The 25,415-nt window shown below is 36.2% G+C and overlaps 1 protein-coding gene across 3 annotated transcripts in view; it reads right to left on the bottom strand.

The window, feature by feature from the left end:
- pou6f1 (POU class 6 homeobox 1) overlaps positions 1–25,415 on the bottom strand; it is a 104,649-nt gene that overhangs the window by 79,014 nt on the left and 220 nt on the right. For 2 of the 3 annotated variants that reach the window (XM_062052519.1, XM_062052521.1), the window contains exons 1-2: positions 25,301–25,415; positions 23,184–23,266 (exon numbers count right to left, since the gene is read on the bottom strand). The exon at positions 25,301–25,415 is cut by the window's right edge and continues 220 nt beyond it. In XM_062052519.1, coding sequence (XP_061908503.1) covers positions 23,184–23,240 — 57 coding nt within the window. In that variant the 5' untranslated portion in view covers positions 23,241–23,266; positions 25,301–25,415. Of the gene's footprint in view, positions 1–2,177; positions 2,260–23,183; positions 23,267–25,300 lie in introns of all 3 variants that reach the window. The other variant, XM_062052520.1, reaches the window with a different exon arrangement.

The following is a 25,415-nucleotide window of genomic DNA, read 5'->3' as shown; positions in this document are numbered from 1 at the left end:
CAAAGTGGTGACCCTCGCCCCATCCTTGTTTGTGAACGACCGAGCATTTCATGGAATCTAGTTTTATACCCAATCATGGCACCCACCTGTTCCCAATTAGCCTGTTCACCTGTGGGATGTTCCAAATAAGTCTTTGATGGGCATTCCTCAACTTTCTCAGGTCTTTTTTGCACTTGTGCCAGCTTTTTTGAAACATGTTGCAGGCATCAAATTCCAAATGAGCAAATATTTGCAAAAAACATTAGTTATAGACTGCAATTGTCTTTGCAGTCTAATCAATTGAATATAAGTTGAAAAGGATTTGCAAATCATTGTATTCTCTTTTTATTTAGCATTTACACAACATGACAACTTCACTGCTTTTGGGGTTTGTAAGTACAATACTGAGAGTATAAACACTTTGTAGGACTCAAAAGACACGACCGGTACATTGAACCTAATGGCAAAGACTACTTCCTGACTACGACAAACACCAGGACAAACTGAAATAAATGCATGCTTGCAAATAAGATTTAGAAGTGTAAGAAACCAAAATATTCGACCTAAAAAGGTATAAAGTCTATTCCAGACTCCGCTCAAGCTCTTCTAACCACAACAACATGTCACTTACTAAACCTGTGGATATCGCATGGGTTTAATATCGGTATCGGCCAACAGTCAGGGCTGCAATATCCGCATTAAGTATAGGGATGATGTTTGATGAGCCTATTATCGAACCGATTCCTTATCGATTCTCTTATCGAGTCCAGATAGGTTATTGTATATGGAAAAACACACACAATATTTGGTTTAACAAAAGCTCACTTTTATTATAAGAAAAAAATAAAATCTAATAAATAAATAAATATTGACTGTTACCACCCTAAAAAAAAATAAATAAAAAAAAAAAAAAAATATTGACTCTTGTTACCCAAAGTATATTAAGTGGGATTTTTCAGAAAAACAAATATATACAGTAACACAAAAACAACCTGTCTCTGTGATCACTATAGGTGTATAAATAATAATATAGTGTTAAATAAAATCAGTCCCTTGGGCACAAAACTGAAAATAATACAGCTCTCCAAAAAGTGCACTTCTGCTGCTATTGGAACATAACAGTTTGTTATGATGCTTTGATATTTTTGCACTTCATTTCTTTATTGAAAGAAAATGTTATGAAGAGAAAAGTTGTTTGCAAATGTGGTTACAATGCTAAAAAATGACAAGTTAAAGCTACAAAAAGAAATACACTTTATTGAGTTAAAATCTTTCTTTATAGTGGGAAATATATGATGTTATGAGATAGGGAATATAACAACTACACTACCCAGCATGCAACGGGAGTGACGAGCATGCGCGGTAGCCCCGGCAGCTAAGAATGAGGTTATGAGCACGCTGTGAAAGTAAACGTCAAGAACTCAGCCAACACGCCTCGTCTGCATTATTTAATAATTAGACAGACAACACATATACGGTGTGATTTTGTAACGTTTACAAGGAAAGAAAAACCAAAGTTCAAAAAGGGAGATGTGTTGTATATATATGTATGTGCTGCGGTTGCTTTAAGAACGTTGCGACAGCTGCCGTAAAGGAGGTGCGTTGCTAGCCTGGTTGCTATGTTTCCGGTTGGTCGTAAAAGTGTTGGTCGTGTGTTTGTACCCTGCTCAAATCTCTCAGTAAAGTTATTCATTGGATTATACCTTTTGTTTTGAACTTTATTACACCTTGGAGCGCTTTTTCCGGTCCATTGTTTTTCCTGCTTTCGAATGACTGAGCTACGTGACGTCATTTCTTGTGATGTCCCACGGGGCATTTCTTGTCGGGACGGGATTCGTTCCCAAGGATTCGAATAAAGAACCAACTCTTTTTCTTTACTATAGTGGTCTCGATAACGGGTACCGGTTTTCAAAAAGGGATTCGTCGAGTCCGAGGACTCGGTTCTTTTCCTATCGAACAACCGGGGAAACCGGTTTCGAGTATCATCCGTAATCATGTATAACACATCAACTCATTTTCTATGATATTTTGTGGGTACAAATGTTAATTAGAGCGAAAGGTCGGACTTCGGGGGTTATTTTTCCAGTCAAACAAGCCACTACTTGATGAAATGTCTACTGAGCGGCGATGGACGACATGCAGTGAGGAGGAGGAGGAGGAGGAGGACGAGGATGCGAGCGAGGAGGGAGGATGCATACCTGGTCGCCTCTGGCAGGGAATGTCAAAGGGCAGGATTTGAAATGGGCTGACAAAAGACGTCAGCGCTCAGACAGTGAATGGCTAAGGAGGACAGAGACGTTAAAACACAGCAATGACGGACAAAAAGCAGACACACACACACACACACACACACACACACACACACACACACACATTCTTGTATTGTTGCCTTCTTGAGACCTGAGAAAAATGCCTCCCTCTATAGAACCAGCCTTTCTAGATATATAAAGATTTATATTTACAACATTAATAATATATACATACTATGCAAATATATAAAAAAGGCAAGCTTTTAGTCAATTATTAATTTTTTGGTTTGTAATTGGTTTTTACTCTTCATTATTTCCTTCCATTGAAAATAAAGAACATTACACACGGCACTCAAAAATCTGTCAAAATGTTTTAGTCTGATGACTTTGAAGCCGCGCCACTTGATGGCAAGTATTACTATGGTGTGTGTATGAGGACCGCAAAATGGCACCCATTAGCGGACATATTATCTGCTGTTTTGTTTAGCAAAAACACTGTCAAAGATCCTCTATATGACAGGAGCATTCCGCTGTTTTTAGGAATCTGCTGGGAAAAAAAACTACTCGTCAAATTTAGACAGGAGTGCACTGCCCTGTTTAAGGATTTACTGCAAATACGCGAGACAAAGATCCTCTATATGACAGGAATGTTCAACTGTTTTTAGGAATCTGCGGCAAAAACACTGTCAAAGATCCTCTGTATGACAGGAACATTCCGCTGTTTTTAGGAATCTGCTGGGGAAAAAACTACTCGTCAAATTTGACAGGAGTGCACTGCCCTATTTAAGGATTTACTGCCAATAGGTGAGACAAAGATCCTCTATATGACAGGAGAATTCAACTGTTTTTAGGAATCTGCGGCAAAAGCACTTGTCAAAGATCCTCTATATGTCAGCAATGTTCTGCTGTTTTTAGGAATCTGCTGCAAGAACACATGTCAAAGATCCTCTATATGTCAGCAATGTTCTGCTGGTTTAAGGAATCTGCTGCAAAAACACAGGTCAAAGATTCTCTATGTCAGGAATGTTCTGCTGTTTTTAGGAATCTGCTGCAAGAACACTTGTCAAAGATCCTCTATACGTCAGGAATGTTCTGCTGTTTTTAAGAATCTGCTGCAAAAACACAACACCTGTCAAAGATCCTCTATATGTCAGGAATGTTCTGTTGTTTTAAGGAATCTGCTTCAAGAACACATGTCAAAGATCCTCTATATGACAGAAATGTTCTGCTGGTTTTAGGAATCTGCTGCAAGAACACTTGTCAAAGATCCTCTATATGTCAGGAATGTTCTGCTGGTTTAAGGAATCTGCTGCAAAAACACAACACCTGTCAAAGATCCTCTTTATGTCAGGAATGTTCTGTTGTTTTAAGGAATCTGCTGCAAGAACACCTGTCAAAGATCCTCTATATGACAGGAATGATCTGCTGTTTTTAAGAATCTGCTGGAAAAAAAACTACTCGTCAAATTTAGACAGGAGTGCACTGCCCTATTTAAGGATTTACTGCAAATACGCGAGACAAAGATCCTCTATATGACAGGAGAATTCTACTGTTTTTAGGAATCTGCTGCAAAAGCACTTGTCAAAGATCCTCTAAGGAATCTGCTGCAAAAACACCTGTCAAAGATCCTCTATATGTCAGGAATGTTCTGCTGTTTTTAGGAATCTGCTGCAAAAACACAACACCTGTCAAAGATCCTCTATATGTCAGGAATGTTCTGTTGTTTTAAGGAATCTGCTGCAAGAACACTTGTCAAAGATCCTCTATATGTCAGGAATGTTCTGCTGTTTTTAGGAATCTGCTGCAAAAACACAACACCTGTCAAAGATCCTCTATATGTCAGGAATGTTCTGCTGGTTTTAGGAATCTGCTGCAAAAACACAACACCTGTCAAAGATCCTCTATATGTCAGGAATGTTCTGCTGGTTTAAGGAATCTGCTGCAAAAACACAACACCTGTCAAAGATCCTTTTTGTGTCAGGAATGTTCTGTTGTTTTAAGGAATCTGCTGCAAGAACACCTGTCAAAGATCCTCTATATGACAGAAATGTTCTGCTGGTTTAAGGAATCTGCTGCAAGAACACATGTCAGAGATCCTTTATATGACAGGAATGTTCTGCTGGTTTTAGGAATCTGCTGCAAGAACACCTGTCAAAGATCCTCTATATGTCAGGAATGTTCTGCTGTTTTTAGGAATCTGCTGCAAAAACACCTGTCAAAGATTCTCTTTATGTCTGGAATGTTCTGCTGTTTTTAGGAATCTGCTGCAAGAACACTTGTCAAAGATCCTCTATATGTCAGGAATGTTTTGCTGTTTTTAGGAATCTGCTGCAAAAAAACAACACCTGTCAAGGATCCTCTATATGTCAGGAATGTTCTGTTGTTTTAAGGAATCTGCTGCAAGAACACTTGTCAAAGATCCTCTATATGTCAGGAATGTTCTGCTGGTTTTAGGAATCTGCTGCAAGAACACTTGTCAAAGATCCTCTATATGTCAGCAATGTTCTGCTGGTTTAAGGAATCTGCTGCAAGAACACATGTCAGAGATCCTTTATATGACAGGAATGTTCTGCTGGTTTTAGGAATCTGCTGCAAGAACACCTGTCAAAGATCCTCTATATGTCAGGAATGTTCTGCTGTTTTTAGGAATCTGCTGCAAAAACACCTGTCAAAGATTCTCTTTATGTCTGGAATGTTCTGCTGTTTTTAGGAATCTGCTGCAAGAACACTTGTCAAAGATCCTCTATATGTCAGGAATGTTTTGCTGTTTTTAGGAATCTGCTGCAAAAAAACAACACCTGTCAAGGATCCTCTATATGTCAGGAATGTTCTGTTGTTTTAAGGAATCTGCTGCAAGAACACTTGTCAAAGATCCTCTATATGTCAGGAATGTTCTGCTGTTTTTAGGAATCTGCTGCAAAAACACAACACCTGTCAAAGATCCTCTATATGTCAGGAATGTTCTGCTGGTTTTAGGAATCTGCTGCAAAAACACAACACCTGTCAAAGATCCTCTATATGTCAGGAATGTTCTGCTGGTTTAAGGAATCTGCTGCAAAAACACAACACCTGTCAAAGATCCTTTTTGTGTCAGGAATGTTCTGTTGTTTTAAGGAATCTGCTGCAAGAACACCTGTCAAAGATCCTCTATATGACAGAAATGTTCTGCTGGTTTAAGGAATCTGCTGCAAGAACACATGTCAGAGATCCTTTATATGACAGGAATGTTCTGCTGGTTTTAGGAATCTGCTGCAAGAACACCTGTCAAAGATCCTCTATATGTCAGGAATGTTCTGCTGTTTTTAGGAATCTGCTGCAAAAACACCTGTCAAAGATTCTCTTTATGTCTGGAATGTTCTGCTGTTTTTAGGAATCTGCTGCAAGAACACTTGTCAAAGATCCTCTATATGTCAGGAATGTTTTGCTGTTTTTAGGAATCTGCTGCAAAAAAACAACACCTGTCAAGGATCCTCTATATGTCAGGAATGTTCTGTTGTTTTAAGGAATCTGCTGCAAGAACACTTGTCAAAGATCCTCTATATGTCAGGAATGTTCTGCTGGTTTTAGGAATCTGCTGCAAGAACACTTGTCAAAGATCCTCTATATGTCAGCAATGTTCTGCTGGTTTAAGGAATCTGCTGCAAGAACACATGTCAGAGATCCTTTATATGACAGGAATGTTCTGCTGGTTTTAGGAATCTGCTGCAAGAACACCTGTCAAAGATCCTCTATATGTCAGGAATGTTCTGCTGTTTTTAGGAATCTGCTGCAAAAACACCTGTCAAAGATTCTCTTTATGTCTGGAATGTTCTGCTGTTTTTAGGAATCTGCTGCAAGAACACTTGTCAAAGATCCTCTATATGTCAGGAATGTTTTGCTGTTTTTAGGAATCTGCTGCAAAAAAACAACACCTGTCAAGGATCCTCTATATGTCAGGAATGTTCTGTTGTTTTAAGGAATCTGCTGCAAGAACACTTGTCAAAGATCCTCTATATGTCAGGAATGTTCTGCTGGTTTTAGGAATCTGCTGCAAGAACACTTGTCAAAGATCCTCTATATGTCAGGAAGGTTCTGTTGTTTTAAGGAATCTGCTGCAAGAACACTTGTCAAAGATCCTCTATATGTCAGGAATGTTCTGCTGTTTTTAGGAATCTGCTGGGGAAAAAACTACTCGTCAAATTTAGACAGGAGTGCACTGCCCTATTTAAGGATTTACTGCAAATACGTGAAACAAAGATCCTCTATATGACAGGAGAATTCAACTGTTTTTAGGAATCTGCTGCAAAAGCACTTGTCAAAGATCCTCTATATGTCAGGAATGTTCTGCTGGTTTAAGGAATCTGCTGCAAGAACACTTGTCAAAGATTCTCTATGTCAGGAATGTTCTGCTGTTTTTAGGAATCTGCTGCAAGAACACTTGTCAAAGATCCTCTATATGTCAGGAATGTTATGCTGTTTTTAGGAATCTGCTGCAAAAACACAACACCTGTCAAAGATCCTCTATGTGTCAGGAATGTTCTGTTGTTTTAAGGAATCTGCTTCAAGAACACATGTCAAAGATCCTCTATATGACAGAAATGTTCTGCTGGTTTTAGGAATCTGCTGCAAGAACACCTGTCAAAGATCCTCTATATGTCAGGAATGTTCTGCTGGTTTAAGGAATCTGCTGCAAAAATACAACACCTGTCAAAGATCCTCTTTATGTCAGGAATGTTCTGTTGTTTTAAGGAGTCTGCTGCAAGAACACCTGTCAAAGATCCTCTATATGACAGGAATGTTCTGCTGTTTTTAAGAATCTGCTGGAAAAAAACTACTCGTCAAATTTAGACAGGAGTGCACTGCCCTATTTAAGGATTTACTGCCAATACGCGAGACAAAGATCCTCTATATGACAGGAGAATTCAACTGTTTTTAGGAATCTGCTGCAAAAGCACTTGTCAAAGATCCTCTATATGTCAGGAATGTTCTGCTGTTTTTAGGAATCTGCTGCAAGAACACTTGTCAAAGATCCTCTATATGTCAGGAATGTTCTGTTTTTAGGAATCTGCTGGGGAAAAAACTACTCGTCAAATTTGACGGGAGTGCACTGCCCTATTTAAGGATTTACTGCCAATACGTGAGACAAAGATCCTCTATATGACAGGAGAATTCAACTGTTTTTAGGAATCTGCTGCAAAAGCACTTGTCAAAGATCCTCTATATGTCAGCAATGTTCTGCTGGTTTAAGGAATCTGCTGCAAAAACACCTGTCAAAGATTCTCTATGTCAGGAATGTTCTGCTGTTTTTAGGAATCTGCGGCAAGAACACTTGTCAAAGATCCTCTATATGTCAGGAATGTTCTGCTGGTTTTAGGAATCTGCTGCAAAAACACAACACCTGTCAAAGATCCTCTATATGTCAGGAATGTTCTGTTGTTTTAAGGAATCTGCTTCAAGAACACATGTCAAAGATCCTCTATATGACAGGAATGTTCTGCTGGTTTTAGGAATCTGCTGCAAGAACACATGTCAAAGATCCTCTATATGACAGAAATGTTCTGCTGGTTTAAGGAATCTGCTGCAAGAACACTTGTCAAAGATCCTCTATATGTCAGGAATGTTCTGCTGGTTTAAGGAATCTGCTGCAAAAACATTGGTCAAAGATCCTCTATATGTCAGGAATGTTCTGCTGTTTTTAGGAATCTGCGGCAAGAACACTTGTCAAAGATCCTCTATATGTCAGGAATGTTCTGCTGTTTTTAGGAATCTGCTGCAAAAACACAACACCTGTCAAAGATCCTCTATATGTCAGGAATGTTCTGTTGTTTTAAGGAATCTGCTGCAAGAACACCTGTCAAAGATCCTCTATATGACAGGAATGTTCTGCTGTTTTTAAGAATCTGCTGGAAAAAAAACTACTCGTCAAATTTAGACAGGAGTGCACTGCCCTATTTAAGGATTTACTGCAAATACGTGAGACAAAGATCCTCTATATGACAGGAGAATTCTACTGTTTTTAGGAATCTGCTGCAAAAACACTTGTCAAAGATCCTCTATATGTCAGGAATGTTCTGCTGGTTTAAGGAATCTGCTGCAAAAACACCTGTCAAAGATTCTCTATGTCAGGAATGTTCAGCTGTTTTTAGGAATCTGCTGCAAGAACACTTGTCAAAGATCCTCTATATGTCAGGAAGGTTCTGCTGTTTTTAGGAATCTGCTGCAAAAACACAACACCTGTCAAAGATCCTCTATATGTCAGGAATGTTCTGTTGTTTTAAGGAATCTGCTTCAAGAACACTTGTCAAAGATCCTCTATATGACAGAAATGTTCTGCTGTTTTTAGGAATCTGCTGCAAGAACACTTGTCAAAGATCCTCTATATGTCAGGAATGTTCTGCTGTTTTTAGGAATCTGCTGCAAAAACAAAACACCTGTCAAAGATCCTCTATATGTCAGGAATGTTCTGTTGTTTTAAGGAATCTGCTTCAAGAACACTTGTCAAAGATCCTCTATATGACAGGAATGTTCTGCTGTTTTTAAGAATCTGCTGGAAAAAAAACTAAATTTAGACAGGAGTGCACTGCCCTATTTAAGGATTTACTGCAAATACGCGAGACAAAGATCCTCTATATGACAGGAGAATTCTACTGTTTTTAGGAATCTGCTGCAAAAGCACTTGTCAAAGATCCTCTATATGTCAGCAATGTTCTGCTGGTTTAAGGAATCTGCTGCAAAAACACTGGTCAAAGATCCTCTATATGTTAGGAATGTTCTGCTGTTTTTAGGAATCCGCTGCAAGAACACTTGTCAAAGATCCTCTATATGTCAGGGATGTTCTGCTGGTTTAAGGAATCTGCAGCACAAACATGAGTCAAAGTTCCTCTATATGACAGGAAAGTTCTACTGGTTTTAGGAATCTGCTGCAATAATGCTCATCAAAGATCTTCTCTGTGACATTAGTGTTCTCCTGTTGTTAGGAATCTGCTGCAAAGAAACTAGTCAAAGATCCTCTAAATGCCCGGGAAGTTCTGCTGTTTTTAAAAATCTGCTGAAAAATAAAGATAATCTATTCGACAGGAGCGCACTGCCATATGTAAGGATCTACTGCCAATATGCCAAACAAAGAGCCTCGAAAGGACCGAAGCATTCTACTGTTTTTGGGAATTTTCTGCAAAAACACTAATCAAAGATCCTCTATACAACAGGAACGTTGTACTGGTTTTTGAATGTGCTGCAAGAAAAACTAGTCAAAGATCCCCCCAACGACAGGAACGTTATGCTGTTTTTACAAATCTGCTAAAAAAACAAAGATCATATATTGAACAGGAACACACTGCCACATTTAAGGACCTACTGTCAATACACTAGACAAAGAGCCTCTTCATGACAGGAGCGTTCCACATTTTTTTTAGGAATCTGCTGAAAAAAAGCTAGTCAAAGATCCTGTATGTGACAGGAGCACTCGGTTGTTGTGTTTTCAAAGGACCAACTGCAAATATGCTAATTGAAGATTGTCTATATGGAAGAAGCTTTCTACTATCTTTAGGAATCTGCTGCAAAAACACTAGTCAAATATCCTCAATTTAACCGGAACATTCTGCTGTTTTTAGGAATCTGCTAAAAAATTAAGTCAAATTTGACTGGAGCGCACTGATTTACAGCAAATGTCACAACCTGACATTGAATAAACGTCATCAAAAAGCATGTTGTTTCAACCATGTATTTGTGTTGTAGAATATTGGTTGGGAAATGACCACATTTCAATGGTCAAATCAACGTCACAACCTAACATTGAATAAACGTTGACAAAAAGCATGTTTCAACGTTGTAATTGTGTTGTAGAATTTTGGTTGGGAAATGACCACATTTCAATGGTCAAATCAACGTTAAAACCTGACGACATTGAATAAACGTTGACAAAAAAGCATGTTGTTTTAACGTTGTATTTGTGTTGTAGAATATTGGTTAGGAAATTACCAAAATTCAATGGTCAAATCAACGTCACAACCTAACATTGAATAAACGTTGTCAAAAAGCATGTTGTTTCAACGTTGTAATTGTGTTGTAGAATATTGGTTGGAAAATAACCACATTTCAATGGTCAAATCAACGTCACAACCTGACATTGAATTAACGTTGTCAAAAAGCATGTTGTTTCAACGTTAGGTTTGAGTTGTAGAATATTGGTTAGGAAATTACCAAAATTCAATGGTCAAATCAACGTCACAACCTAACATTGAATAAACGTTGACAAAAAGCATGTTGTTTCAACGTTGTATTTGTGTTGTAGAATATTGGTTGGGAAACGACCACATTTCAATGGTCAAATCAAGGTCACAACCTGATATTGAATTAACGTTGTCAAAAAGCATGTTGTTTCAACGTTAGGTTTGAGTTGTAGAATATTGGTTAGGAAATTACCAAAATTCAATGGTCAAATCAACGTCACAACCTAACATTGAATAAACGTTGTCAAAAAGCATGTTGTTTCAACGTTGTAATTGTGTTGTAGAATATTGGTTGGAAAATAACCACATTTCAATGGTCAAATCAACGTCACAACCTGACATTGAATTAACGTTGTCAAAAAGCATATTGTTTCAACGTTAGGTTTGAGTTGTAGAATATTGGTTAGGAAATTACCAAAATTCAATGGTCAAATCAACGTCACAACCTAACATTGAATAAACGTTGACAAAAAGCATGTTGTTTCAACGTTGTATTTGTGTTGTAGAATATTGGTTGGGAAACGACCACATTTCAATGGTCAAATCAAGGTCACAACCTGATATTGAATTAACGTTGCCAAAAAGCATGTTGTTTCAACGTTAGGTTTGAGTTGTAGAATATGGGTTAGGAAATTACCAAAATTCAATGGTCAAATCAACGTCACAACCTAACATTGAATAAACGTTGTCAAAAAGCATGTTGTTTCAACGTTGTAATTGTGTTGTAGAATATTGGTTGGAAAATAACCACATTTCAATGGTCAAATCAACGTCACAACCTGACATTGAATTAACGTTGTCAAAAAGCATGTTGTTTCAACGTTAAGTTTGAGTTGTAGAATATTGGTTAGGAAATTACCAAAATTCAATGGTCAAATCAACGTCACAACCTAACATTGAATAAACGTTGACAAAAAGCATGTTGTTTCAACGTTGTATTTGTGTTGTAGAATATTGGTTGGGAAACGACCACATTTCAATGGTCAAATCAAGGTCACAACCTGATATTGAATTAACGTTGTCAAAAAGCATGTTGTTTCAACGTTAGGTTTGAGTTGTAGAATATTGGTTAGGAAATTACCAAAATTCAATGGTCAAATCAACGTCACAACCTAACATTGAATAAACGTTGTCAAAAAGCATGTTGTTTCAACGTTGTAATTGTGTTGTAGAATATTGGTTGGAAAATAACCACATTTCAATGGTCAAATCAACGTCACAACCTGACATTGAATTAACGTTGTCAAAAAGCATATTGTTTCAACGTTAGGTTTGAGTTGTAGAATATTGGTTAGGAAATTACCAAAATTCAATGGTCAAATCAACGTCACAACCTAACATTGAATAAACGTTGACAAAAAGCATGTTGTTTCAACGTTGTATTTGTGTTGTAGAATATTGGTTGGGAAACGACCACATTTCAATGGTCAAATCAAGGTCACAACCTGATATTGAATTAACGTTGCCAAAAAGCATGTTGTTTCAACGTTAGGTTTGAGTTGTAGAATATGGGTTAGGAAATTACCAAAATTCAATGGTCAAATCAACGTCACAACCTAACATTGAATAAACGTTGTCAAAAAGCATGTTGTTTCAACGTTGTAATTGTGTTGTAGAATATTGGTTGGAAAATAACCACATTTCAATGGTCAAATCAACGTCACAACCTGACATTGAATTAACGTTGTCAAAAAGCATGTTGTTTCAACGTTAAGTTTGAGTTGTAGAATATTGGTTAGGAAATTACCAAAATTCAATGGTCAAATCAACGTCACAACCTAACATTGAATAAACGTTGACAAAAAGCATGTTGTTTCAACGTTGTATTTGTGTTGTAGAATATTGGTTGGGAAACGACCACATTTCAATGGTCAAATCAAGGTCACAACCTGATATTGAATTAACGTTGTCAAAAAGCATGTTGTTTCAACGTTAGGTTTGAGTTGTAGAATATTGGTTAGGAAATTACCAAAATTCAATGGTCAAATCAACGTCACAACCTAACATTGAATAAACGTTGTCAAAAAGCATGTTGTTTCAACGTTGTAATTGTGTTGTAGAATATTGGTTGGAAAATAACCACATTTCAATGGTCAAATCAACGTCACAACCTGACATTGAATTAACGTTGTCAAAAAGCATATTGTTTCAACGTTAGGTTTGAGTTGTAGAATATTGGTTAGGAAATTACCAAAATTCAATGGTCAAATCAACGTCACAACCTAACATTGAATAAACGTTGACAAAAAGCATGTTGTTTCAACGTTGTATTTGTGTTGTAGAATATTGGTTGGGAAACGACCACATTTCAATGGTCAAATCAAGGTCACAACCTGATATTGAATTAACGTTGCCAAAAAGCATGTTGTTTCAACGTTAGGTTTGAGTTGTAGAATATGGGTTAGGAAATTACCAAAATTCAATGGTCAAATCAACGTCACAACCTAACATTGAATAAACGTTGTCAAAAAGCATGTTGTTTCAACGTTGTAATTGTGTTGTAGAATATTGGTTGGAAAATAACCACATTTCAATGGTCAAATCAACGTCACAACCTGACATTGAATTAACGTTGTCAAAAAGCATGTTGTTTCAACGTTAGGTTTGAGTTGTAGAATATTGGTTAGGAAATTACCAAAATTCAATGGTCAAATCAACGTCACAACCTAACATTGAATAAACGTTGACAAAAAGCATGTTGTTTCAACGTTGTATTTGTGTTGTAGAATATTGGTTGGGAAACGACCACATTTCAATGGTCAAATCAAGGTCACAACCTGATATTGAATTAACGTTGTCAAAAAGCATGTTGTTTCAACGTTAGGTTTGAGTTGTAGAATATTGGTTAGGAAATTACCAAAATTCAATGGTCAAATCAACGTCACAACCTAACATTGAATAAACGTTGACAAAAAGCATGTTGTTTCAACGTTGTAATTGTGTTGTAGAATATTGGTTGGAAAATAACCACATTTCAATGGTCAAATCAACGTCACAACCTGACATTGAATTAACGTTGTCAAAAAGCATATTGTTTCAACGTTAGGTTTGAGTTGTAGAATATTGGTTAGGAAATTACCAAAATTCAATGGTCAAATCAACGTCACAACCTAACATTGACTAAACGTTGACAAAAAGCATGTTGTTTCAACGTTGTATTTGTGTTGTAGAATATTGGTTGGGAAACGACCACATTTCAATGGTCAAATCAAGGTCACAACCTGATATTGAATTAACGTTGCCAAAAAGCATGTTGTTTCAACGTTAGGTTTGAGTTGTAGAATATGGGTTAGGAAATTACCAAAATTCAATGGTCAAATCAACGTCACAACCTAACATTGAATAAACGTTGTCAAAAAGCATGTTGTTTCAACGTTGTAATTGTGTTGTAGAATATTGGTTGGAAAATAACCACATTTCAATGGTCAAATCAACGTCACAACCTGACATTGAATTAACGTTGTCAAAAAGCATGTTGTTTCAACGTTAGGTTTGAGTTGTAGAATATTGGTTAGGAAATTACCAAAATTCAATGGTCAAATCAACGTCACAACCTAACATTGAATAAACGTTGACAAAAAGGATGTTGTTTCAATGTTGTAATTGTGTTGTAGATTATTGGTTGGAAAATAACCAAATTTCAATGGTCAAATTAACGTCACAACCTAAAATCTAAAAACGTTGTCAAAAAGCATGTTGTTTCAACGTTGTAATTGTGTTGTAGAATATTGGTTGGAAAATAACCACATTTCAATGGTCAAATCAACGTCACAACCTGACATTGAATAAACGTTGTCAAAAAGCATGTTGTTTCAACGTTGTATTTGTGTTGACGAATATTGGTTGGGAAACGACCACATTTCAATGGTCAAATCAACGTTAAAACCTGACGACATTGAATAAACGTTGACAAAAAGCATGTTGTTTTAACGTTGTATTTGTGTTGTAGAATATTGGTTGGGAAATGACCACATTTCAATGGTCAAATCAAACGTCACAACCTGACATTGAATAAACGTTGACAAAAAGGATGTTGTTTCAATGTTGTAATTGTGTTGTAGATTATTGGTTGGAAAATAACCAAATTTCAATGGTCAAATTAACGTCACAACCTGAGATTGAATAAACGTTGTCAAAAAGCATGTTGTTTCAACGTTGTATTTGTGTTGTAGAATATTGGTTGGGAAACGACCACATTTCAATGGTCAAATCAAGGTCACAACCTGACTTTGAATAAACGTTGACAAAAAGCATGTTGTTTTAACGTTGTATTTGTGTTGTAGAATATTGGTTGGGAAATGACCACATTTCAATGGTCAAATCAAACGTCACAACCTGACATTGAATAAACGTTGACAAAAAGGATGTTGTTTCAATGTTGTAATTGTGTTGTAGATTATTGGTTGGAAAATAACCAAATTTCAATGGTCAAATTAACGTCACAACCTAAAATCTAAAAACGTTGTCAAAAAGCATGTTGTTTCAACGTTGTAATTGTGTTGTAGAATATTGGTTGGAAAATAACCACATTTCAATGGTCAAATCAACGTCACAACCTGAGATTGAATAAACGTTGTCAAAAAGCATGTTGTTTCAACGTTGTATTTGTGTTGTAGAATATTGGTTGGGAAACGACCACATTTCAATGGTCAAATCAAGGTCACAACCTGACTTTGAATAAACGTTGACAAAAAGCATGTTGTTTCAACGTTAGGTTTGAGTTGTAGAATATTGGTTGGGAAACGACCACATTTCAATGGTCAAATCAACGTCACAACCTGACATTGAATAAAAGTTGTCAAAAAGCATGTTGTTTCAACGTTGTATTTGTGTTGTAGAATATTGGTTGGGAAATGACCACATTTCAATGGTCAAATCAACGTCACAACCCAATTGAATAAATGTTGTCAAAAAGCATGTTGTTTCAATGTTGTATTTGTGTTGTAGAATATTGGTTGGGAAACGACCACATTTCAATGGTCAAATCAACGTCACAACCTGACATTGAATAAACGTTGACAAAAAGCATGTTGTTTCAACGTTGTATTTGAGTTGTAGAATATTGGTTGGGAAACGACCACATTTCAATGGTCAAATCAACGTCACAACCCGACATTGAATAAATGTTGTCAAAAAGCATGTTGTTTCAATGTTGTATTTGTGTTGTAGAATATTGGTTGGGAAACGACCACATTTCAATGGTCAAATCAACGTCACAACCCGACATTGAATAAATGTTGTCAAAAAGCATGTTGTTTCAATGTTGTATTTGTGTTGTAGAATATTGGTTGGAAAATGAGCACATTTCAATGGTCAAATCAACGTCACAACCTGACATTGAATAAACGTTGACAAAAAGCATGTTGTTTCAACGTTGTATTTGAGTTGTAGAATATTGGTTGGGAAACGACCACATTTCAATGGTCAAATCAAACGTCACAACCTGACTCTGAATAAACGTTGACAAAAAGCATGTTGTTTCAACGTTAGGTTTGAGTTGTAGAATATTGGTTGGGAAATGACCACATTTCAATGGTCAAATCAACGTCACAACCTGACATTGAATAAACGTTGACAAAAAGCATGTTGTTTCAACGTTGTAATTGTGTTGTAGAATATTGGTTGGAAAACGACCACATTTCAATGGTCAAATCAACGTCACAACCTGACATTGAAAAAAAGTTGACAAAAAGCATGTTGTTTCAACGTTAGGTTTGAGTTGTAGAATATTGGTTAGGAAATTACCAAAATTCAATGGTCAAATCAACGTCACAACCTGACATTGAATAAACCTTGTCAAAAAGCATGTTGTTTCAACGTTGTAATTGTGTTGTAGAATTTTGGTTGGGAAATGACCACATTTCAATGGTCAAATCAACGTTAAAACCTGACGACATTGAATAAACGTTGACAAAAAGCATGTTGTTTTAACGTTGTATTTGTGTTGTAGAATGTTGGTTGGGAAATGACCACATTTCAATGGTCAAATCAACGTCACAACCTGACATTGAATAAACGTCAAAAAGCATGTTGTTTCAACGTTGTAATTGTGTTGTAGAATTTTGGTTGGGAAATGACCACATTTCAATGGTCAAATCAACGTTAAAACCTGACGACATTGAATAAACGTTGACAAAAAGCATGTTGTTTCAACGTTGTATTTGTGTTGTAGAATGTTGGTTGGGAAATGACCACATTTCAATGGTCAAATCAACGTCACAACCTGACATTGAATAAACGTCAAAAAGCATGTTGTTTCAACGTTGTAATTGTGTTGTAGAATTTTGGTTGGGAAATGACCACGTTTCAATGGTCAAATCAACGTTAAAACCTGACGACATTGAATAAACGTTGACAAAAAGCATGTTGTTTTAACGTTGTATTTGTGTTGTAGAATATTGGTTGGGAAATGACCACATTACAATGGTCAAATCAAACATCACAACCTGACATTGAATAAACGTTGACAAAAAGGATGTTGTTTCAACGTTGTATTTGTGTTGTAGAATATTGGTTGGGAAATGACCACATTTCAATGTTTAAATCAACGTCACAACCTCACATTGACAAAAAGCATGTTGTTTCAACGTTGTATTTGTGTTGTAGAATATTGGTTGGGAAATGACCACATTTCAATGGTCAAATCAACGTCACAACCTGACATTGAATAAAAGTTGTCAAAAAGCATGTTGTTTCAACATTGTATTTGTGTTGTAGAATATTGGTTGGGAAACGACCACATTTCAATGGTCAAATCAACGTCACAACCTGACATTGAATAAACGTTGACAAAAAGCATGTTGTTTCAACGTTAGGTTTGAGTTGTAGAATATTGGTTGGGAAACGACCACATTAATGGTCAAATCAACGTCAGAAACCAACATTATGACAACAGTGTGAAAAAGTATGCTGTTTCAACATTATGTTTGTGTTGTAGAATATTGGTTGGAAAATAACCAAATTTCAATGGTCAAATTAACGTCACAACCTAAAATCTAAAAACGTTGTCAAAAAGCATGTTGTTTCAATGTTGGATTTGTGTTGTAGAATATTGGTTGGGAAATGACCACATTTCAATGGTCAAATCAACGTCACAACCTGACATTGAATAAAAGTTGTCAAAAAGCATGTTGTTTCAACGTTGTATTTGTGTTGACGAATATTGGTTGGGAAACGACCACATTTCAATGGTCAAATCAACGTCACAACCTGACATTGAATAAAAGTTGTCAAAAAGCATGTTGTATTTGTGTTGTAGAATATTGGTTGGGAAATGACCACATTTCAATGTTTAAATCAACGTCACAACCTAAAATGTATTAAATGTTGAAAAAAAGCATGTTGTTTCAACGTTGTATTTGTGTTGTAAAACATTGGTTGGGAAATGACCACATTTCAATGGTCAAATCAACGTCAGAAACCAACATTATGACAACAGTGTGAAAAAGCATGTTGTTTCAACATTATGTTTGTGTTGTAGAATATTGGTTGGAAAATAACCAAATTTCAATGGTCAAATTAACGTCACAACCTAAAATCTAAAAACGTTGTCAAAAAGCATGTTGTTTCAACGTTGTATTTGTGTTGTAGAATATTGGTTAGGAAATGACCACATATCAATGGTCAAATCAACGTCACAACCTGACATTGAATAAACGTTGACAAAAAGCATGTTGTTTCAACGTTGTATTTGTGTTGTAGAATATTGGTTGGGAAATGACCACATTTCAATGGTCAAATCAACGTCACAACCTGACATTGATTAAACGTCGTCAAAAAGCATGTTGTTTCAACGTTAGGTTAGAGTTGCTCAATGTCAGGAACTATTTCAACAAGTTCTCAACGTTGTTTTAATGTCTTGTGTTTGCTGGGATGTAAAGGAAGTATTATTGGCAGGTTTTGGATGTTTTTCGAGGGTTTTAATGGGGCCAATAAATGACTACCGTTAGCTCCATTGCTACAAGTATTTTACAAATTACAATGCATAATAAAAACAAGAATTGGTTTACTGTCTTACATAGAGAATTGTGAATGATATGCAGAAAATAAAATAAAAAGTGCAGTTCCCCTTTAAAGATTTTTTTAAAAAAGCTTTGATTTTACATCAGTGGTTCTTAACCTGGGTTTGATGGAACCCTAGGGGTTCGGTGAGTCGGGCTCAGGGGTTCGGCAGAGGTCAAGACACACCCGACTCATCGTGTACATAAAAACTTCTCCCTATCGGCGTATTACGGATACAACAACAGCTGACTTATTAGCAGGTGTGTAATTTGTTGTTGTGCACCAGTAATAAAACATGGTAACACTTTAGTATGGGGAACATGTTCACCATTAATTAGTTGCTTATTAACATGCAAATTAGTAACATATTGGCTCTTAACTAATCATTATTAAGTACTTATTAATGCCTTATTCGGCATGGCCTTATTTTAACACTAACCCTCTAACCCTGGCCCTAACCCTCTAACCCTAACCAAATAACTCTAAATTAAGTCTTTGTTACTTGGAATATGTTCCCCTAGTGTCCAAAAAACTCTAAATTAAGTCTTTGTTACTTAGAATATGTTCCCCTAGTGTCCAAATAACTCTAAATTAAGTCTTTGTTACTTAGAATATGTTCCCCTAGTGTCCAAATAACTCTAAATTAAGTCTTTGTTACTTAGAATATGTTCCCCTAGTGTCCAAAAAACTCTAAATTAAGTCTTTGTTACGTAGAATATGTTCCCCTAGTGTCCAAAAAACTCTAAATTAAGTCTTTGTTACTTAGAATATGTTCCCCTAGTGTCCAAAAAACTCTAAATATAGTCTTTGTTACTTGGAATATGTTCCCCTAGTTTCCAAAAAACTCTAAATTAAGTCTTTGTTACTTGGAATATGTTCCCCTAGTGTCCAAAAAACTCTAAATTAAGTCTTTGTTACTTAGAATATGTTCCCCTAGTGTCCAAAAAACTCTAAATTAAGTCTTTTTTACTTAGAATATGTTCCCCTAATGTCCAAAAAACTCTAAATTAAGTCTTTGTTACTTGGAATATGTTCCCCTAGTGTCCAAAAGACTCTAAATTAAGTCTTTGTTACTTGGAATATGTTCCCCTAGTGTCCAAAAAACTCTAAATTAAGTCTTTGTTACTTGGAATATGTTCCCCTAGTGTCCAAAAGACTCTAAATTAAGTCTTTGTTACTTAGAATATGTTCCCCTAGTGTCCAAAAAACTCTAAATTAAGTCTTTGTTACGTAGAATATGTTCCCCTAGTGTCCAAAAAACTCTAAATTAAGTCTTTGTTACTTAGAATATGTTCCCCTAGTGTCCAAAAAACTCTAAATATAGTCTTTGTTACTTGGAATATGTTCCCCTAGTTTCCAAAAAACTCTAAATTAAGTCTTTGTTACTTGGAATATGTTCCCCTAGTGTCCAAAAAACTCTAAATTAAGTCTTTGTTACTTAGAATATGTTCCCCTAGTGTCCAAAAGACTCTAAATTAAGTCTTTGTTACTTGGAATATGTTCCCCTAGTGTCCAAAAAACTCTAAATTAAGTCTTTGTTACTTAGAATATGTTCCCCTAGTGTCCAAAAAACTCTAAATTAAGTCTTTTTTACTTAGAATATGTTCCCCTAATGTCCAAAAAACTCTAAATTAAGTCTTTGTTACTTGGAATATGTTCCCCTAGTGTCCAAAAGACTCTAAATTAAGTCTTTGTTACTTGGAATATGTTCCCCTAGTGTCCAAAAAACTCTAAATTAAGTCTTTGTTACTTGGAATATGTTCCCCTAGTGTCCAAAAGACTCTAAATTAAGTCTTTGTTACTTAGAATATGTTCCCCTAGTGTCCAAAAAACTCTAAATTAAGTATTTTTTACTTAGAATATGTTCCCCTAGTGTCCAAAATACTCTAAATTAAGTCTTTGTTACTTAGAATATGTTCCCCTAGTGTCCAAAAAACTAAAAATTAAGTATTTTTTACTTAGAATATGTTCCCCTAGTGTCCAAAAAACTCTAAATTAAGTCTTTGTTACTTGGAATATGTTCCCCTAGTGTCCAAAAGACTCTAAATTAAGTCTTTGTTACTTAGAATATGTTCCCCTAGTGTCCAAAAAACTCTAAATATAGTCTTTGCTACTTGGAATATGTTCCCCTAGTTTCCAAAAAACTCTAAATTAAGTCTTTGTTACTTGGAATATGTTCCCCTAGTGTCCAAAAAACTCTAAATTAAGTCTTTGTTACTTAGAATATGTTCCCCTAGTGTCCAAAAGACTCTAAATTAAGTCTTTGTTACTTGGAATATGTTCCCCTAGTGTCCAAAAAACTCTAAATTAAGTCTTTGTTACTTAGAATATGTTCCCCTAGTGTCCAAAAAACTCTAAATTAAGTCTTTTTTTACTTAGAATATGTTCCCCTAATGTCCAAAAAACTCTAAATTAAGTCTTTGTTACTTGGAATATGTTCCCCTAGTGTCCAAAAGACTCTAAATTAAGTCTTTGTTACTTGGAATATGTTCCCCTAGTGTCCAAAAAACTCTAAATTAAGTCTTTGTTACTTGGAATATGTTCCCCTAGTGTCCAAAAGACTCTAAATTAAGTCTTTGTTACTTAGAATATGTTCCCCTAGTGTCCAAAAAACTCTAAATTAAGTATTTTTTACTTAGAATATGTTCCCCTAGTGTCCAAAATACTCTAAATTAAGTCTTTGTTACTTAGAATATGTTCCCCTAGTGTCCAAAAAACTAAAAATTAAGTATTTTTTACTTAGAATATGTTCCCCTAGTGTCCAAAAAACTCTAAATTAAGTCTTTGTTACTTGGAATATGTTCCCCTAGTGTCCAAAAAACTCTAAATTAAGTCTTTGTTACTTAGAATATGTTCCCCTAGTGTCCAAAAAAACTCTAAATTAAGTCTTTGTTACTTGGAATATGTTCCCCTAGTGTCCAAAAAACTCTAAATTAAGTCTTTGTTACTTGGAATATGTTCCCCTAGTGTCCAAAAAACTCTAAATTAAGTCTTTGTTACTTAGAATATGTTCCCCTAGTGTCCAAATAACTCTAAATTAAGTCTTTGTTACTTAGAATATGTTCCCCTAGTGTCCAAAAAACTCTAAATTAAGTCTTTTTTACTTAGAATATGTTCCCCTAGTGTCCAAAAAACTCTAAATTAAGTCTTTGTTACTTAGAATATGTTCCCCTAGTGTCCAAATAACTCTCAATTAAGTCTTTGTTACTTAGAATATGTTCCCCTAGTGTCCAAAAAACTCTCAATTAAGTCTTTGTTACTTAGAATATGTTCCCCTAGTGTCCAAAAAACTCTAAATTAAGTCTTTGTTACTTAGAATATGTTCCCCTAGTGTCCAAAAAACTCTAAATTAAGTCTTTGTTACTTAGAATATGTTCCCCTAGTGTCCAAAAAACTCTAAATTAAGTCTTTGTTACTTAGAATATGTTCCCCTAGTGTCCAAAAAACTCTAAATTAAGTCTTTTTTACTTAGAATATGTTCCCCTAGTGTCCAAATAACTCTAAATTAAGTCTTTGTTACTTGGAATATGTTCCCCTAGTGTCCAAAAAACTGTAAATTAAGTCTTTGTTACTTGGAATATGTTCCCCTAGTGTCCAAAAAACTCTAAATTAAGTCTTTGTTACTTAGAATATGTTCCCCTAGTGTCCAAATAACTCTAAATTAAGTCTTTGTTACTTAGAATATGTTCCCCTAGTGTCCAAAAAACTCTAAATTAAGTCTTTTTTACTTAGAATATGTTCCCCTAGTGTCCAAAAAACTCTAAATTAAGTCTTTGTTACTTAGAATATGTTCCCCTAGTGTCCAAATAACTCTCAATTAAGTCTTTGTTACTTAGAATATGTTCCCCTAGTGTCCAAAAAACTCTCAATTAAGTCTTTGTTACTTAGAATATGTTCCCCTAGTGTCCAAAAAACTCTAAATTAAGTCTTTGTTACTTAGAATATGTTCCCCTAGTGTCCAAAAAACTCTAAATTAAGTCTTTGTTACTTAGAATATGTTCCCCTAGTGTCCAAAAAACTCTAAATTAAGTCTTTGTTACTTAGAATATGTTCCCCTAGTGTCCAAAAAACTCTAAATTAAGTCTTTTTTACTTAGAATATGTTCCCCTAGTGTCCAAATAACTCTAAATTAAGTCTTTGTTACTTGGAATATGTTCCCCTAGTGTCCAAAAAACTCTAAATTAAGTGTTTGTTACTAAGAATATGTTCCCCTAGGGTCCAAAAAACTCTAAATTAAGTCTTTGTTACTTAGAATATGTTCCCCTAGTATCCAAAAAACTCTAAATTAAGTCTTTGTTACTTAGAATATGTTCCCCTAGTGTCCAAAACTCTCTAAATTAAGTCTTTGTTACTTAGAATATGTTCCCCTAGTGTCCAAAAAACTCTAAATTAAGTCTTTGTTACTTAGAATATGTTCCCCTAGTGTCCAAAAAACTCTAAATTAAGTATTTTTTACTTAGAATATGTTCCCCTAGTGTCCAAAAAACTCTAAATTAAGTCTTTGTTACTTAGAATATGTTCCCCATACTAAAGTGTTACCAAAAACATATAACTTTGTTTTGAATTTGAAAAAAAACAACATTTTATTTTTCACTAAAGAAGGGTTGGGTGAATGCGCATATGAAACCGGTGGGGTTCGGTACCTCCAACAAGGTTAAGAACCACTGTTTTACATCATTTTTTGAACGGACTTCGCTCACTTCTTCAACATTAAAAGCGCCCCTGTCTTCGTCACAAGGTGAGTTACCTGCTCGTTGACGGTAAGCGGCGGGGCATCACTGGCCGGAAGGTCCTGGGACTTCATGGCTCCCGAAGAAAATCCCCCAGTCACTGAAACAAATCATCATTTTGAATGGAAACAGTGGAAGGGCCCGTAAACATGATACCTATTATACAAACCCCGTTTCCATATGAGTTGGGAAATTGTGTTAGTTGTAAATATAAACGGAATACAATGATTTGCAAATCCTTTTCAACCCATATTCAGTTGAATATGCTACAAAGACAACATATTTGATGTTCAAACTGATACATTTTTTTTTGTTGCAAATAATCATTAACTTTAGAATTTGATGCCAGCAACACGTGACAAAGAAGTTGGGAAAGGTGGCAATAAATACTGATAAAGTTGAGGAATGCTCATCAAACACTTATTTGGAACATCTCACATGTGAACAGGCAAATTGGGAACAGGTGGGTGCCATGATTGGGTATAAAAGTAGATTCCGTGAAATGCTCAGTCATTCACAAACAAGGACGGGGCGAGGGTCACCACTTTGTCAACAAATGCGTGAGCAAATTGTTGAACAGTTTAAGAACAACCTTTCTCAACCAGCTATTGCAAGGAATTTAGGGATTTCACCATCTACGCTCCGTAATATCATCAAAGGGTTCAGAGAATCTGGAGAAATCACTGCACGTAAGCAGCTAAGCCCGTGACCTTCCATCCCTCAGGCTGTACTGCATCAACGAGCCACATCAGTGTGTAAAGGATATCACCACATGGGCTCAGGAACACTTCAGAAACCCACTGTCGGTAACTACAGTGGGTCGCTACATCTGTAAGTGCAAGTTACAACTCTCCTATGCAAGGCGAAAACCGTTTATCAACAACACCCAGAAACGCAGTCGGCTTCGTTGGACCCGAGCTCATCTAAGATGGACTGATGCAAAGTGGAAAAGTGTTCTGTGGTCTGACGAGTCCACGTTTCAAATTGTTTTTGGAAACTGTGGACGTTGTGTGCTGGCGCAAAGTTGAAAAGGCAGCATGTGTGATGGTATGGGGGTGTATTAGTGCCCAAGACATGGGTAACTTACACATCTGTGAAGGCACCATTAATGCTGAAAGGTACATACAGCTTTTGGAGCAACATATGTTGCCATCCAAGCAACGTTACCATGGACGCCCCTGCTTATTTCAGCAAGACAATGCCAAGCCACGTGTTACATCAACGTGGCTTCATAGTAAAAGAGTGCGGGTACTAGACTGGCCTGCCTGCAGTCCAGACCTGTCTCCCATTGAAAATGTGTGGCGCATTATGAAGCATAAAATACCACAACGGAGACCCCCGGACTGTTGAACAACTTAAGCTGTACATCAAGCAAGAATGGGAAAGAATTCCACCTGAGAAGCTTCAAAAATGTGTCTCCTCAGTTACCAAATGTTTATTGAGTGTTTTTAAAAGGAAAGGCCATGTAACACAGTGGTGAACATGCCCTTTCCCAACTACTTTGGCACGTGTTGCAGCCATTAAATTCTAAGTTAATTATTATTTGCACAAAAAAAAAATAAAGTTTATGAGTTTGAACATCAAATATGTTGTCTTTGTAGCATATTCAATTGAATATGGGTTGGAAAGGATTAGCAAATCATTGTATTCCGTTTATATTTACATCTAACACAATTTCCCAACTCATATGGAAACGGGGTTTGTATAATAAACATGCCCCTGTGTGTTGCACTTTTGGCTGCAGAGGTGTGTGTGTGTGTGTGTGTGTGTGTGTGTGTGTGTGTGTGTGTGTGTGTGTGTGTGTGTGTGTGTGAGTGAGGGGGGAGAGGAAGACACTGATGCAAACTAGAAACGCCTAAAAATGAGATCCAAGATGATGACAGACATGCTGCTGCTGCCAAAACTTTGTCTTCATGGTCTCCTCCGCCAGCCTCGTCGGTCACTTTAGGACGGCCGCATTATGTATCGCTCTCTCTTTATCATAAATATATAAATTATGCTAATTGAGCGCATTGCATATTAACCCAAACTCATTTCCTGTCGCAGTTCGGCCGCTGCAAAGCGAGGACGGGTCGTCTTTTTTTCGACACACTTTAAAGAAAAAAAAACAATAGTCTTTAAACGCACCACTTACCTCTCCCAGGTGAAGCCCCGCGGAAAGGAACCTCCAGTGTGACAGTTTGTGTCGGGCACACCTAATTAAAAATGCATCTCAGCTCCCAGACAGGCGCAGTGGCTGCGCACACAAA

This window comes from Entelurus aequoreus, linkage group LG07 (genome assembly GCF_033978785.1).
Source record: "Entelurus aequoreus isolate RoL-2023_Sb linkage group LG07, RoL_Eaeq_v1.1, whole genome shotgun sequence".
Taxonomy (NCBI): Eukaryota; Metazoa; Chordata; class Actinopteri; order Syngnathiformes; family Syngnathidae; genus Entelurus; species Entelurus aequoreus.
The sequence above is the reverse complement of the archived record's forward strand: the minus strand, read 5'-3'. Positions and strand labels throughout refer to the sequence as shown.